This window comes from Notothenia coriiceps, unplaced genomic scaffold, assembly GCF_000735185.1.
Source record: "Notothenia coriiceps isolate Sejong01 unplaced genomic scaffold, NC01 NC01_scaffold00031037, whole genome shotgun sequence".
Classification (NCBI taxonomy): Eukaryota; Metazoa; Chordata; class Actinopteri; order Perciformes; family Nototheniidae; genus Notothenia; species Notothenia coriiceps.
In genome coordinates, this window is record NW_011363738.1 from 42,277 (window position 1) to 58,560 (window position 16,284).

At 43.7% G+C, this 16,284-nt stretch overlaps 1 protein-coding gene across 1 annotated transcript in view; it reads left to right on the forward strand.

Annotated features, from left to right (window-relative positions):
* Positions 1 to 16,284, forward strand: part of hmcn2 (hemicentin 2) — a 47,932-nt gene that overhangs the window by 24,388 nt on the left and 7,260 nt on the right. The window contains exons 27-68 of the mRNA XM_010787665.1: positions 409 to 539; positions 692 to 836; positions 1,246 to 1,372; positions 1,458 to 1,615; positions 2,080 to 2,358; positions 2,434 to 2,576; positions 3,387 to 3,537; positions 3,683 to 3,898; positions 4,005 to 4,118; positions 4,215 to 4,402; positions 4,494 to 4,590; positions 4,715 to 4,876; positions 4,990 to 5,103; positions 5,305 to 5,501; positions 5,877 to 5,958; positions 6,034 to 6,165; positions 6,251 to 6,394; positions 6,508 to 6,667; positions 7,223 to 7,347; positions 7,436 to 7,619; positions 7,723 to 7,820; positions 7,914 to 8,192; positions 8,283 to 8,473; positions 9,162 to 9,243; positions 9,921 to 10,057; positions 10,159 to 10,300; positions 10,398 to 10,542; positions 10,922 to 11,049; positions 11,187 to 11,343; positions 11,446 to 11,567; positions 11,650 to 11,814; positions 11,952 to 12,059; positions 12,178 to 12,312; positions 12,614 to 12,748; positions 12,893 to 13,162; positions 13,256 to 13,446; positions 13,543 to 13,756; positions 13,940 to 14,074; positions 14,164 to 14,354; positions 14,962 to 15,043; positions 15,278 to 15,448; positions 15,743 to 15,895. Of these exons, the coding sequence (XP_010785967.1) occupies positions 409 to 539; positions 692 to 836; positions 1,246 to 1,372; positions 1,458 to 1,615; positions 2,080 to 2,358; positions 2,434 to 2,576; positions 3,387 to 3,537; positions 3,683 to 3,898; positions 4,005 to 4,118; positions 4,215 to 4,402; positions 4,494 to 4,590; positions 4,715 to 4,876; positions 4,990 to 5,103; positions 5,305 to 5,501; positions 5,877 to 5,958; positions 6,034 to 6,165; positions 6,251 to 6,394; positions 6,508 to 6,667; positions 7,223 to 7,347; positions 7,436 to 7,619; positions 7,723 to 7,820; positions 7,914 to 8,192; positions 8,283 to 8,473; positions 9,162 to 9,243; positions 9,921 to 10,057; positions 10,159 to 10,300; positions 10,398 to 10,542; positions 10,922 to 11,049; positions 11,187 to 11,343; positions 11,446 to 11,567; positions 11,650 to 11,814; positions 11,952 to 12,059; positions 12,178 to 12,312; positions 12,614 to 12,748; positions 12,893 to 13,162; positions 13,256 to 13,446; positions 13,543 to 13,756; positions 13,940 to 14,074; positions 14,164 to 14,354; positions 14,962 to 15,043; positions 15,278 to 15,448; positions 15,743 to 15,895 (6,480 nt within the window). The remainder of the gene's footprint in view (positions 1 to 408; positions 540 to 691; positions 837 to 1,245; positions 1,373 to 1,457; positions 1,616 to 2,079; positions 2,359 to 2,433; positions 2,577 to 3,386; positions 3,538 to 3,682; positions 3,899 to 4,004; positions 4,119 to 4,214; positions 4,403 to 4,493; positions 4,591 to 4,714; positions 4,877 to 4,989; positions 5,104 to 5,304; positions 5,502 to 5,876; positions 5,959 to 6,033; positions 6,166 to 6,250; positions 6,395 to 6,507; positions 6,668 to 7,222; positions 7,348 to 7,435; positions 7,620 to 7,722; positions 7,821 to 7,913; positions 8,193 to 8,282; positions 8,474 to 9,161; positions 9,244 to 9,920; positions 10,058 to 10,158; positions 10,301 to 10,397; positions 10,543 to 10,921; positions 11,050 to 11,186; positions 11,344 to 11,445; positions 11,568 to 11,649; positions 11,815 to 11,951; positions 12,060 to 12,177; positions 12,313 to 12,613; positions 12,749 to 12,892; positions 13,163 to 13,255; positions 13,447 to 13,542; positions 13,757 to 13,939; positions 14,075 to 14,163; positions 14,355 to 14,961; positions 15,044 to 15,277; positions 15,449 to 15,742; positions 15,896 to 16,284) is intronic.

The window sequence follows — 16,284 nt, forward strand, 5'->3', positions numbered from 1 at the left end:
CTCGAACAAAATACCTTAAACCATGGGTCTTTAACAAAGATCATAAATCCTATATATTATAAGACAAAAATAAATAGGCGTATTCGTGAAAATAAAACAAAACCTACTGAATTCGTAACAATTGTAATAGTTTTACTGATACCCTCGAACACCAGTGCAATCACATTAGCTAGCTTACCTATGATCAATCAAACTGTGGCAGCTATCCATAATTGCAAAATAGGTAGCTTTAGATACATATCATTTTAACACATTATTGTATTCATCATAAAAAGGCACTTTTGTCCACCCTACATTTTAATGTAAGCCCAGTTAAATATGCATCTACATTTTCTGCATATATTGTAGGCCTAAAATAATAAGTCCTAATACAAATCTTTCCTTTATTTATTTTTTGCGCTATTGCAGTTCCCCCAGAGATCCAGGATGATGGGCAGCCTCTGAACCTCACTGTCACTTTGAAGCAGCCTCTCACTCTGAGCTGCGATGCCTTCGGGATCCCCTCCCCAACAATCACCTGGACTAAAGATGGTCATTCTGTGAGTTCTTTCACTCTGGATTCCCATTTACAATTTAAGCAAAACTTTGGTGGCAACTTTGTTAATATCTAGCTGTACAATGCCACCAAGTGGTCATGCTTCTTATTACAATTTCCCACTAAGGATGCACTTACTGATTTCTGTGTATCCAGGTGGACAGTCCTGGGGTGTATCTGCAGAATGGGAACCGGCTGCTGAGAATCTATAGAGTTCAGTCAGAGCATGCCGGAAGATTTTGCTGCACAGCTCAAAACTCAGCCGGGGAGGCCCGCAGGGAATATCACATTGTGGTTCAAGGTGAGCTCATAAAACAGCTGTTACACTGGCAGCTCGTATATATCAAATAATAAAGTTGGGGAAAGACAGGTGTGAAGATGTCCCCTAGATTATATAGAGGGTTATAAGAGATATTTTTCCTGGACTCAACATCTCCCGGGGCAGTTGTCTAAAGTCCCCAGAGTACATAAAGCTGTTTAATTAAACTTACATTCTTCATTTAATGTAGCATAAGTCCTTAAAGTTCTCATTTCCGTCCACACCCTCAAAGACTAAGTGTAAAAGTCAATGCAAATGACCTCATTAACTTTTACCTTGATGAGTTCTACATCTCTCTACAGCGATTTTGAAATTGAAGTGATTTTCCCTTAGGTCTCATACAAACTTAAAAACATGTAATAACCGATTTATTTCTGGTGTATGTGTACAGCCCCGCCAGTGATCTCAGGAACTTCCAGGCTGCAGGAGTTAACTGTGGTTCTGGATCAGGAGGTGGAGTTTCAGTGTCGCGTAAGTGGACAACCACCACCGAGAGTAGAATGGAGCCGCGACGGAGAGTAAGCATCGCTTCTAACAATATGTTGATGTGACATTCAGCAAAACACGTCCTTGGCATTGATTATGATTCATTCTTCTCTCAAGGGTTCTGTCCCGCGATGGAGACCCTCATGTGGAGTTTCTGGAAGATGGCCAAGTGTTGAAGGTGAAGTCGGTCAGACTGAGGGACCAGGGGCTTTACCAGTGTCTGGCCAGTAACAACGCAGGGACTCAGATGCGGCAGTTCAGACTCACAGTGCAAGGTCTTTACTTTATCTAAGACACATACACACAACACCACACCAGCAGAAATTCAACTAATACTGTAAAGAAATGTAACAAAGAAGACATACAATTGTTCAAAAGTTACCAGGAGAATGAGTTGAGTTGATGACAAGTGCTGTGGTTGGAGTGTTGTTTTGAAAAAGAAAACTACTGAACTTAATATTTAAATAATATGTTGACCTAACGTATTCAGGTGTATGAATTGACTCAACTTGGCCTGGTCTATTAGCTCAGACCTAATCACTTTATGCAGGGCTCCAGGGATTTTGTGTCACCTAAAGAGCAGTGGTGTAATTGCCTTAAGAATCACACACTGCATTTCTGTTTTAAGGGTCTCCTCCTACAACAGGCCAATTCCCTGAGGACCTATTTAGCTGGGCTATGGGCCAGTAAAACTCTTACTAGCTGTTAACAATAACATTTTGCTAACCTTTCTCTCCAGCTCCCCCCCGCATCAAGGGTCCCAGTGAGACCTCGGAGGTGTCAGTAGTGCTGGGTTTCCCCAAAGTCCTCCCCTGTGATGTCGAGGGCTCACCCACGCCCAGCATCACCTGGCTGAAGGACAACCAGCCCATCGTGTCCAGTCCCCAGGCGACCTACACCCAGGGCGGGCAGGCGCTGCGGCTGGGCTCAGCTCGGGGTGACAGCACCGGCCTCTACACCTGCAGGGCCACAAATCCAGCCGGCACCGCCACTAAACATTACTCTCTCAGTGTTCTGGGTAAGAGACATCTACGCCGCTTTCACATTAAATAGGATAAGAGAAAACCTTAACGATTTCCCCACCTGTCATCAGTCCCACCACAGATAGAAGGCGACTCTACATCCTTGAAGTTTGGGCGTCAGGAAGAGAAAGTACGGATCAACGGGAGTTTGATTCTATCCTGCCTGACCAAAGGTTTCCCTGAACCCAAGGTTAACTGGTTCAAAGACGGACAGGTTGGTGTCATGCCTACAAGCTCTGCATCTCTTAAAACACCAACATGTGCTTAAAATGTGACTTCTATCAGCCTCTACTGGCAATAAGTAGGCATTGCAACAGCCTCTACATATTTTACATCCTCTTGCACAAGCCACCTCCACTCCTCAGTCTGTGTGCTATGAGTAAGCTAGTTAATTATAGCAAAGATGTAGAAGAAGAAACCAGGTGTTAGATACCCTGACGTAAAAACATTGTTGTAATACTGCTGTGCCTTGTGTGTTCTTCAGTATTTTAATGTGAAGCTTGATTTCTGTATGTGTGTGAAATATCTAGTGTTTAGCATGCATGTGGGCTTCTGTCAATGTTCTGAAGAGACCCCAACAGGGAGCAGCAAAACGCAGAGAGGATTAGGTGGATTTCAGATGGATGCTTTTCAAATGAGGGTGGAGGCGTTTTTCTGTTTTGTAAAACTCAATACAGGCTGAAAAATGGTGGATTAAAAGCCAGGCATTTAAAGAACCTGCCAAATGTGTTTCTAGTCAGTAGTACAGTATGTATTATATCTCACCCTTGAAACCCACTACCTTAACTGAAAGATATTAATGCAGCAGAAACTGATAAATTATCTCTTTATTCCCTGCATTATGTTTCAAAACTTGGCTCACAAAACATGCTAGAAGAAATGTATTTGGTCATACTCCCAAAGTCCTGTAAACAGATCATGATTTATGAAATCACTGGTGTTCCCGTTTATGGAGTTTCCACATATGGCTAGGGGAAATATTCCAACTTGACTTAACCATTGTATGTATTTTATTTGTGTTTAGTTGCTGACTGGAAACCTACATGCTGGCATTAAGGAGAGTGGCTACACCCTCCAAATAGAAAATGCCATGCTGTCCCATGAGGGGCAATACACCTGTGTGGTCACCAATTCTGCAGGAGAAGACAAGAGAGACTTTCATATCACCATTCAGGGTGCGTTCGGTTAAATATGTGGTATTTAATTCAAATTCAAATGCCAGCTTCTTATCACACACTATTGGTCAAGCTACACTTTAGTTGGTGATCTTTTGGCATTATAAATGATAGAAAGTGACCAGAACTGCTCTTGTCTTGCCAGTTCCCCCAATTTTCCACCGGGTGGCTAACAGAGAAGCAGCCTGGGGTCTGGGACACGAGGGTGATGATAATGAGGACATGGTGGAGAAGAAGGAGGTTGTGCTGGGCCATACGATCAGCCTGACCTGTGAGAGTAACGCCATCCCCCCTCCCAAGCTCAGCTGGTACAAAGATGGACAGAAACTCACCTCTGCTGATGGAGTGGTACTGCTGCCAGGTCAGAGGGAACTCAATCCTGTGTGATTTCTGTAAAAAGCAGTAGTGTGGTTATGTAGGACGTTTGGGGCTTCATATATTTATGGTGTTTTTTGGTTCTTTTTTAGGTGGACAGGTGCTACAAATCACTCGAGTGCAGAAAGAAGATGAAGGAAAGTATACATGTCTGGCTGTTAATGAGGCCGGAGAGGACCACATGCACTTTGAGCTGGAGATCCTTGGTAAGCAACACATGCACATACAATAACTCTACATTGAAAAATATGTGGAAAATTTGTTTTTTTTAAAGGGGATGTCTGTTGTGTGTTCTGTCTCAGTCCCTCCTGTGATCATGGGGGTATCAGAGGAGTTCATGGAGGAGATGGGAGCGGTGGTGAACAGCTCTGTGGTCCTCCACTGCGACGTGACGGGACACCCGGCTCCTGTGATCTCCTGGCTGAGAGACGGGCAGCCGCTGCACGCTGACTCTCAGCACCACATCAGTGAGGATGGATCCAAACTCCAGGTGAGTCATTGTGGGCTTTTAGACAAGCACCAGCATGTAAGTAGAATCAGCTGTGACCTTTGAGGAATAACACTTCTATCCCATCTTTCAGCTCCTCAGTGTCCAGGTCTCAGACATGGCTGGGTATTTGTGTCTAGCCGAGAACAAGGTTGGAACAGTTGAGAAGCTCTTCAGTCTGACAGTGCAAGGTAAGAAACGTCCATAACTCAGCTTTAGCATTAACCCTGTATATTACATTTCCCGCAGGTATTTTATAATGGACGTTATTTTCTGCCCTATAAGTGTGCAACACAACTGTTTTATCTCTTTCAGAGCCTCCAAGAATAATTGGCCTTAAAGAGGAGGATGTTAGTGTGATCGAGGGCCACATGGTGTCATTGCTTTGTGACGTCCAATCGTACCCTGCTCCTGAGATCACCTGGACCAGAGACGGGCAGGTCCTCCAATTCAGCACTGGCATCCGTATCCTACCAGGTCAGACCTCGGCCACAGCACTACAATTATTCTCATGTCTGGAAATGTCCTGTTTTTGAATCTAATAATGGCCCATATATTACATTTCATATAATTCTATATTTATATTATAGGCGGCCAGATGCTGCAGTTGCCCCGAGCAAGGCTAGAAGATGCTGGGCAGTATGTATGCACAGCCACCAACTCAGCAGGCCAGGACCAGAAGAGCATACTCCTCAGTGTTTACGGTGAGCAACACACACATGGTGACCCATCTGCACAGTTCAGCTACATTATACAGATGATCAAATCTCAAAACACTGTCTAGGCTGAACAAATCTGTTTACCGCAAGCCAGCTGTGACCGAGGACAGTTCAGAAGTGAATCATCAGCGATTCTGAATGAATCAAAATGAGATCATGGCCCTGTCTTTATGTGCACACCATCAGTCCTGCCCACCCTGAAGCCCCGACAAGATGCAGAGTCTGACTCGATCCCCTGGCAAGTTGGATCCTCGGTCACCCTGAGATGTGAAGCACATGGTGTTCCTGCGCCTGAGGTCACATGGTACAAGAACGGGCTGCAACTGGCCGCGGGGAACGGACTGAAGATTGATGCTCAGCAGCTGGAGATCATAGGAGTTCAGGTCAGGATTTATTTTTCATTTTTTACGTCATTCGCTTGAGGCTGCAAACAAAACCTAAAGTATTTTAAGGACTCCAAGTGGTTTTGACAGGGCTCAAAATGAATTCCAGACATTACACGCTAACATATTACATTTTTAGGGCGTACATTTGTAGCTTTCAAACAATCATTGCACAAACAAATACACAACAGACAAGATAAACTGGAGACATGATTGCAAATGTGACAAGATGCAGCACTTGAGTGTTCTTAATTTACATCATTCATAACGATTGCACCAGCTAGCATAGCAGGAAGTAGCAAAGTCAATTATTAGCCTAAAGCCTGTGCTCAAATTACTCCCTCCTTTTTAATAACATTTTTGTATGGGTCCTAGATAGCAGACGGTGGCACCTACACCTGCAGAGTATCCAATGTGGCCGGACAGGTGGACAGAACTTTCAGACTGAACGTTCATGGTGAGAATACCTTTGTTCTCAAAGTAACACTTTTAACCAAAGGAAGTGTTTTTATTTAACAATGTGTGTCCACAGTTCCACCTGTCCTGGATGGGCCTCTCTCGGAGTCCTTAAATTACACGCTGGGCTCCCATGTGTCTCTGCTGTGTGAGGCCTCGGGGGTCCCTGTGCCCAGCATCACGTGGCTCAAGGATGGAACTCCTATTGGTATGAAGGGAGGCAATGATAGGGGAATGGGAATACTATGTGTGATGTGTGAAAGCTAGTTAACGTGAATGTGTTTGCTCTCCAGAGAGCAGTCTGCAGTGGCAGTGGTCCGTGAGAGGGAACAGGCTGGAGCTGGGGCCTCTCACTCTGTCTCATGCTGGAACATACACCTGCATGGCCAAGAACGGAGGGGGACACACACAGAAAGACTACATACTCACGGTGCAGGGTAAACCAGAACATTAGAGGAAAATTAGACACTATCGCCCTAGAAAATGATACGTCTCACTCCTAGAAGAATTGCTATCAGTGGCATTTAGCTGTAATCTTTGTCCTACTCAGTATCGCCTACCATCCTGGACTTTGAACTTCCATCTGATGTGAGTGCACCCATGGGAGAGGAGCTGACCCTGGAGTGCAGAGCAACAGGAATCCCAACACCACGCCTCAGCTGGCTGAAAGACGGAGTGACTTTAGAGGGATCAGATGCTCGTCATATTTCGTAAGTCATTCACTCTTCCCACTTATTGCCGGATCTTGACATGCACACAGAGCGATATGAAGTGACAGTATTAATAACCATTATGGAATGCATTTTGCTCTGAAAGCTGCTGAATTAGTTAAACAAGCAGCACACAAATCGATCAACACCATTCCCTAATGGATTGAAAATATAATACAAATCATCTTCAGCAATTATGTGCATGACAGAGTGATGTGTGAACAGACAAATCGAGCCATTATGTTCCTTCTTTAATTTCATCATGAGGAACAGTAAGAGCAGCTGCCTTACAGCTGGTCGGCAGATTCTTCAGTCATTGCAACTGCATCAGCCAGAGAAAGCAAACGTCCGTGTGTGTGTGTGTGTGTGTGCGACTGTGAGAAAGTCGTGGGATGATGATAATAATGATGATGGAGAGTAATTGTGAGGTTCAGAGGTGAGATAGTTCACTCAGTGAAATGGATTAAGTAACTAGCAGGAAACATCAAGCATTCATAAATTCTTCAAGCAAGAAACAGCTGAAAAAAACCACAATGTGTATTTGTAACCTTGCAGTGTGACCCCTGATGGCAGCACGCTAACTTTACTGAGACTGAGCCCCGAGGATTCTGGGACATATACCTGTTTGGCTGTCAGCCCTGCTGGACAGGAGAGCAAGATCTACACCCTCTTTGTGCTAGGTCAGTTTGAAAATGTTATCTTTATTTGTGAAAGTGTTTAAGTTTCTGAGGGATTTGTTTTCATTTGATATGACTTGACTTGTCACAGTCCCACCATCCATCTCTGGTGAGAGCGCTGTGCCCAGAGAGGTGCAGGTCACACAGGACAGTGTTGTGACTCTGGAGTGTCAGACAGCAGGAAACCCTCCACCTCAGATCAGCTGGCTGAAGAACGGCCGCCCTCTGCTCCTCTCTCCTCGTGCACGCCTCCTATCTGCTGACTCTGTGCTGAGGTCAGTTTAGACAAGTTTTCTGACACAAACATAATCACTCGGAAATAGATTACATGTTTATAAATGAGCTCATGAAAACTGTTCCCTTCTCTTTATGAAAAAGGATTTCTCCGGTACAGCTGTCTGACTCTGGACTCTACACATGCGTGGCTCGCAGTCGCGCTGGTCTTGCCGAGCTCAGCTATGATGTCCAGGTCCAAGGTACAGTCATAACAAAACCACCTGCAGTATTTTACCTTGAACTGATTTTTTGGATCTGAGGGTTTAATGCAGATGTGTGTGTGTGGTCTGCAGTGCCGCCTGCTGTGGATCATGTTGAACCAGTGGAGCCTGTCACAGTAGTCCAAGGATCTCTGGTGACGTTAACCTGTGAAGCACGAGGCGTTCCCCCTCCAACGCTGACCTGGATGAAGGACGGCCAGCCGCTGTCCCTTCACCGCAACCTGCTGCTGGACGGACAGGAGACACGGCTGCAGCTGCCTGATGTAGCGCCTGCAGATGCGGGTCTTTACAGCTGTGTGGCCAGTAACCAGGCAGGAAGCAGCACAAAGAGCTTCAACCTCACTGTGCACGGTAATACCAACACAATCTGTATATTCAAATTAAAGTCAGTGTGAAATCTGTGAACAGTTAAGCAAAAACCTTCTGCTTTTTCTACTCCAGAGCCTCCAAAGATAACCAGCTCCAGCTCTCCACAAGAGCTGACCATCGCAGTGGACAGTCCACTGGAGCTGGAGTGCTCTGCTGTGGGAGCCCCCCCTCCCACCCTCAGCTGGCTCAAAGATGGCCTATCATTGGAAGGACGTGACATTGTTCAGCAGGATGGACACTTTATCAGGATTAGCAAAGTTCAGGTGGATAACACATGTTTTCCCTCCGCTACCGGCCTCTTAAACAAGGCCCGGCCCCCCCACTGACACAACGTAGACTCTATATGCATTACATGAATGCACACAATGTTCAAATACTGCTTACTGCACATATTCTTATTTCATATTCTATAACTCATTGCATTCCATTTTGCTGTAAATTACTGCTTTATTTTATTGCTATTTAACTATATTTTATTATAGTGTCCTTAAAGATCTTTAGTTTTATATTACATTTTTTGTTTTATATGGAGATTCTTTGTTTTATATTTTATGCATTCACCATGACATCAAGTCAAATGCCTCGTATGTGTGAACCTACCTGGCAATAAACCCGTTTCTGAAATAGAAAATATCTGATCATATTGCTAAGTTAATGATCAAGTAGTCAAGAATCCATAGTAAAAACATGCATACAGAAGATTTATTTAGAGACGTACTCAGGTATTGGAAAAAAAGTTAATCTTCTTTAACTAACAAAAACCTTTATCATGTCATTGCAGCTTTAATATTTCATATAAGAACCAATATAATAGCTTTGGTTGTAACTCAATCCTTTAATAGATAGTTTAAACAGTGAAAACGTCCCCAACGTACCTGAAATAAATCAACAGGAAGTTGAGGCAATGTCATGCGAGAACCACTCCTGTTGATTAATGTTGTCTCTTTAAAGGTGGAGGATGCAGGTATGTACACCTGCTTGGCCAGCAGCCCAGCTGGAGAGGATGGAAAGAACCACTGGGTCCAAGTCCAAGGTGACACAAGCTGCGCCCTGATGTTTAACTAGGAAGAAATATATAATACTTACTGTAAACTCTGTTGACTTAATCTCACCAGGGACTTGATGGATAAAGTTCTGTGTACATTCTGGAGTAATAAACGGTGTTAGCACTCATTAGCACTTTCTGGCTAATGCAATGCAGTAATTCACTCAAGATGAGGCATAAACAGGATAAGAGCATTTTTAGTGTATGTTATGATAAGTGTAATTTATGATAGATTGCGCAGCATTCTTCTCCCATTTCACAGTTTGTCCTACTGTTTTATTCATGCTGGAATAAAAAGATGTTCTAACACGTAATGCTGGGGAGACATATTAAGCTGCTGAAATGAAATTCCCAAATTCCCAATAGTTACGCATTTCTTTAGATTATTTTTGACATAACCAGATCAACTGACAGTAAATCATTTGTGATGAAACACATTCTCACAGCACACACTTCTTTATGAATGTTGTGCTAGGGAAAACTAAGCATGTTTTTATTTTAGGGCAAACACATGAGGTTGACATCTGGCCCCTGATCTACCTTCTGAGTTGATCCGTTCCACATGTTCTTACATAGCGTGTCCTTATTTTAGAGCATTACTTCAGGCATTGTTCACTGGAAACTTTCTGTAATCCACCTCTTAATAACCAGTGGTTGTGTTTCAGTTCCCCCGACCCTCGTTGGCTCTGGTGATGTGAGGACGTTAACAGTGCCGGTTAATGGACATCTGACCTTAGAGTGCCTGGCTAACAGTGACCCCGCTCCAGAAATAGAGTGGTACAAGGATGAGGCCAAACTGCAGGTACACTTTCTAAAACAACCAACAGGTATTGAATGAAAAAACCAACCCCTACTCCTCTAACACACTGTCTCTCTCCCCTACCTCCCCCTGGTATACATCAGTTGGGCAGTCGTATACAGCGGCTGGCTGGGGGTCAGTACCTGGAGATACAGGAAGTGAGGCCTGAGGACAGCGGCCATTACAGCTGTGTGGTCACCAACATAGCAGGAAGCACCAGTCTGTTTTTCACGGTGGAGATTCTCTGTAAGTTCGCCTGTAAACAGAGAGCTGATATAAATACACCTTTTCAAAATGTATCATTTACCTAACTCATTACATGTGTTGTATTTTATTTCTCCAGTACCGCCAGTTATAAAGAAGAGCGGCTCAGAAGTGACTGCACATGTTGGCCAGGATGCAGTTCTACCTTGTGAAGTTGAAGGAGACTCTTCAGCTACGGTCATGTGGAGGAAAGATGGCTTCCCTATAACTAAAGATAACAATAAGTAGGTCCTTACTTTGTGCAATCTGTCCTTGTTATATTTAACTTTTCCATGGGTTCAGTGTTTTTACTTTTTACCTGTGATGTTTGCAAGGTAAGGAATATTCTTGAATTTGAATATACTACTTGAAAAAGATGCTTCAGCCTAACCTAATGTTATATCTAATCATTGCTCTGTCTATAAAGGAATTATGTTAACTTTATTTTTTGCAATTGTATTTTCAGTTACCATTTAACATATTGTATGATAAAAATTGATTTAATTACCTTAAAACTGCTTGAATCTTACTTTTAAAAAGTTTTAAGAGCCTGGCATGTACCAAAAACACAGCTACACACTTTGGTATCTACTTATTGATATTTTATATGTGTATTTGTTTCAGGTACACCGTGTTATCAGAGGGCTCATTGCATGTACATGGGGTTCAGTTGAGTGATGCCGGTCGATACTACTGCACTGTGTCTAACCAGGCTGGCTCAGATCACCGGGGTTTGGATCTACGAGTGTTTGGTAATAAAGCAACAACTATTGTCCAGCAATTTTATCATAATGCAATTCTTTTGTTGTTTCTTTTACAGTGCAATGTCATGTTAAAATACTTTTTAGGATATATTTTAACATGTGAAACTCCTCTCTTCTCCTATCAGTGGGTCCTTCCATCAGTTCAGGTCCCTTCAATGTGACGGTGACCGAAGGGGTCCGAGCTGTGCTGAGCTGTGAGATCACAGGTACACCCCCACCTGAAGTAACCTGGAAGAGGAACGGCACTCCACTCGATATCAGCCAGCAGCCTGGTGCATACAGGTAAAGACAAAGTTAGGGTTGTACTCCCTTTGAGTCAACAACATGCATACATACAACAAAAAAACAGCTATTAAACCTAAAATATGACCTAACTGCTTCCAGGTTACTGTCCTCTGGGTCCCTGGTTCTTTTGACACCGACCACTGAGGATGAGGGTTACTTTGAGTGCACCGCTGTGAATGACGTTGGGGAGGAGCGCAAGGTCATTGAGGTCATCCTGAGAGGTATTGTTTTTCAGTTCTGTACATTAAGCAGACAATAGATAAGTCATTTCAGACTTTTTAATTAATTAATTTGCTGTTTTAGTCCCGCCATCTATTGAAGATGATGTCACGACAGTTACGGCTGTGCAAATGTCCCCGGTGGTGCTGCCATGTCAAGTACAAGGACGTCCTCAGCCCACTGTCACCTGGACCAAGGGTGGAGCCAAACTGGGTGCCCGCGGAGGAAGTTATCGGGTGCTTCCCACTGGTACGACAACATGTCCTAATCCTAATGCTCTTTATATTAGTACACATCATGGTTCTTCAGAAACGATAACGCCAGAGGGCAATGAATTTCTTCTTGGCCCATAAACAAGACATATTTCTTTCCTCATTTAAATGCAGGAGTTTTGGAGATTATTTCTGCTGTGCGGAGCCATGCTGGCAGGTACACATGCTCAGCACGCAACCCAGCTGGAGTGGCTCACAAACACATCACTCTCTCTGTGCAAGGTAGGCTGTCAGACCGGCTGCATGTTGCTGTGAAAATATCCGTTGGAGCACATATGGTGAAACATGTAAATACAGTTTATGTTTTTAAAAAAAGGAATCTTTTTTCCATGCACTTAAGAGCCCCCAGAGATCAGGCCAATGGCAGAAGAAGTACAAGTGGTGTTGCATCATGGGACCATTCTGCCCTGTGAGGTTCAAGGCTTCCCCAGACCGTCCATCACCTGGCAGAGAGAGGGAGTCCCCATAGCAGCAGGTAAACGAAATACAACACTCATTATATAAACACAGTTTAATGTATGGTAAAATGGGAATTTGGTATCATTCACTATAATACAACATTTGATATTGAAGCAACCTGTATTGTTGTTTTTCCAAAATTCCATTAATTTATTGAGGTCCACGACTGAGAAATGTACAAATACTTTTATTGTTTAAAGAGTAGACAGAAGCAATACTACCCATCAGTCAGATATATCTACAGTAAGCCCACTGGAGGTCATGGAAACTGGTCTGATGTTCACGCTCATGTGATGTTACTGTATTCTTGATTACAGGTCACAGGCTTGCTCTGCTCTCGAATGGAGCTCTGAAGTTTTCTCGTGTCACACTTGGTGATGCGGGGGCATACCAGTGTCTGGCAAAGAACGAAGCTGGTGTCGCTTTGGGCCGGACCAAACTAGTCCTACAAGGTAACTTTCTATCTTTACATATCGGAAGAAAATTCAGCTTTCTCTATCGTTATCATCAAAGTCAAACTGGTTACTACTTATTACAAAAGAAAGACTATTTTGAAAGAGTATAAATTCATTTTTGTTAATGTAATGTTCCTCCAGTCCCCCCTGTGCTGAGTGTGCCTCGTGTGGAGTACACTGCAGTGCTCGGCCAGCCAGTCAGTCTGGAGTGTGTTGCTGATGGGCAGCCTCAGCCTGAGGTTTCTTGGCATAAGGAGAGGCGGCCTGTTGTTGACGGCGCTCATATCCACATCTTTGCCAATGGAACCTTGGCAATTATTTCTACCCAGCGCAGTGACGCAGGCCTGTACACATGTACTGCCAAAAACCTGGCTGGCAGAGCCAGCCACGACATGAGGCTGATTATACAAGGTGAGTTAAGAGTGCCATTTAAAACATGTGAAGACTGAAAATGGTAGGTTTACGTTTAATAGCTATATTAATAGAAAACATGTTGCTTTTCAGTCCAGCCCATGATTGCTCCTGCACAGACAGACCTGTCAGTCATTCAAGGATTTCAGGCGCTGCTGCCCTGTGCTGCTCAGGGGTCTCCAGAGCCCAAAGTGACATGGGAGAAGGATGGTGTCATTGTGCCCAGACTTCCAGGCAAATTCACTGTCCTGCGATCAGGAGAGCTGATCATCGAGAGGGCCAAGGTTAGCCAAACGAGCAATATTCCTCAATGCTTTGTAAACCATATTTTTGTCTAGTTCTGAGCATATAAATCAATTCTGATTTCCTCCTACACACAGTCAGGGGATGCTGGAGTGTTTACATGCGTAGCCACTAATGCAGCAGGCTCTGCAAAACAAAACATCCGTCTGTCCGTCAACATGAGGCCCGCCTTCAAGGAGCTGCCGGGTGATGTTACCCTGAACAAAGGGCAGAGTCTGGCCTTGTCCTGCCACGCTCAGGGAACACCATCACCTGTCATCTCCTGGACCGTCAACAACAGTCCTTACACAGGTATTCTCTTCCTTTACAGTGAGCTGCACAGCACTTCTACCTACACAAATTATTACAATGTAGTAACAAACCAAATTAGGATGGCAGCATCTGTTGATTTAAGTAACATGAATTGCAACCAATGTTAGTTCCTCTAATACAGTGATTTTAAGTTAACTTTTAACCATGTTATGCATGTTTTAGGTGCCACTGTAGACGATGCTGGCAGGGGCTCCTTGATCATTGAGAATGTGACCATGAGTGAAGCTGGGACCTACGTGTGCATAGCAGAAAACAGTGTGGGCTCCATCCGAGCGCTCTCATTCGTCCGCATCAGAGGTGAGCTTCCTGTCAACATTTCAACTATCTATTTTAACTTCTGAAGATACTGAAATCACCTTGATTATCTTATAAACATGTCTCTCCAGAACCTCCGGTGTTGAAGGGTGAAGCCCACATGTCTCAGACGGTCGTCCAGGGGGGCTCTGCTATGCTCGACTGTCCCGTCCACGGAGACCCCAGCCCGGTCCTCCACTGGCTCCGGGATGACAAACCACTGCTCCGCTCCATCCGAATGCAAGCGCTGCACAACGGATCCTTGGTCATTTACAGCATCACTGTAAATACAGAGTTCCCTTTATATTTGTCCTGTATTTCCATTATTTAAGAGCAATTCTCACTTAGTATTATTAAACTAGGTTTGAATAAGTAAGCGCCCTTGAGCAAACTATTTACATCAATAAATTGTAACTTGAAAATCAATGTAGCAGTATTTATCCTGCCCAGGCTCTATCCGCAGTCCCCTTGGATGTAAGAACAGGGAGAGATTGTCCTGAAATCAGAATCAGCGCAGTCAGAGAGGCTAACAGCACTAGCAACAGAGGGAGGAGATGAACAGAGAGCTGGGTGTTCCCAGACTCTGCTCCTCTCCCCTTGGCCTGTAACCTTGTTATATCTCTAACTCCACAGCCTGCAGTTAAGACTTTCTCACATACAGATGACTGTCCTTCCCATGGAGCCCTCTAATGTGAAATGTCCTCTCTCTGGTCCAATAATATTTATTATGAAAAAGAGTTCAATGGTCTCAACTGCCCACGTAGAAAATGCCAGCTTTCTTTCACCCTGAAGCTATATGTGATCTAACACAGTTTTGTCCTGGACCATCAGAGGGAAATTGATCCTCAGTTTGTCAATTTAGCCAAACTCTCCTCCTGTTTTATATACAGGCTGCTGATGAAGGGGAGTACCAGTGTGTGGCTGAGAGTGAAGCTGGAACAGCTGAGAGGACCATTTCTCTCAAGGTTCAGAGTGAGTTCTCTACTAAAAATTACACACATTGTCCCAGCATGCTAGTAAAAGCAGTTCATTTCATACCACCACTACTTTTGCATTTGGTTTTCATCTTGTCTTTGTCATATATTGGTTCAAGCTACTGTACTGCACATTTAATAGTGTCTCTTTTTACTGAATTGAATTTCCTACCTCTCAGAAAACTTTTCTGAAAGCCTTTTGGTTATTGTCTTCTCTTCTCTCTACAAAAAGTAAATGGAGGCTACTCCAACTGGGAGGAATGGGGTCCATGTAGCAGCACCTGTGGACAAGGCTTCCAAGAACGAATCAGATTATGCAACAACCCAGAACCAGTTAACGGTGGCCGGTCCTGCAGCGATCCCAGTATCGACTCGAGGAAATGTCAAGCCGGTCTCTGTGCAGGTCTGAATTTACTTTTTGTTTGTCTTCCTTTACTTTAGACAGTAGTTCATATTCTCAATATTTTGGATTCATACCACATTGCATGTTTTAACATATATTGGTCAAGCTTTGTGCATCAGTAAACAGTTTATTATACATTTTAAATATGCACACAAGAAATGTGCGACTGTGAGCTTTGGGTATTTTTACAGTGTTGGTTTGGGCATTTAATAAATCAAGTCAAAGTCTGAAATAAAAATATGTTATGAATAGTTACCAATTATATAATTGTGTTTGTGTTTTTTATGTTTAAAGGAGAGTCTCCCCGAAGGACCAGAGGCAGCCTGATAGGCATGGTGAATGAGAGAGAGTTTGGTGTGTCCTTCCTGGAGGCCAACATCACCGACAATGAGGTAGAGGGGAGCAGCTCTCTGCAGGCCCGCCTGGACAACATCCCGCCCAGTGTGGGTGAGTGATCGCACAATATAACACACGTCTGGAGAGAAAGGTGCCTGAAACACTTTAGCGCTCATTGTTGCACATCAGTCTTTGGACAATAGTGTATAAACAACAGTCACAGGTTGGAAACACATGTATAAACAAAATGCGGTGGATTATAAACTCCAAAACGTTTATGGCACAGTATGGGTGTAGCAAGCTTAAAGGTCACCTATTATGCAAAATCCACTTTTTCATGTCTTTTATACATTAACATGCCTCTGTGTAAAGTGATTCTGAAAGTTTCAGAAAAAATGATTCTCTCACTTTTTTGTCCTCATCCATTTATATAAAAACCTGTCTGAAAATGAGCTGATCAGATTTTGGCCACTTTATGATGTCATAACGATTTTTTTGCC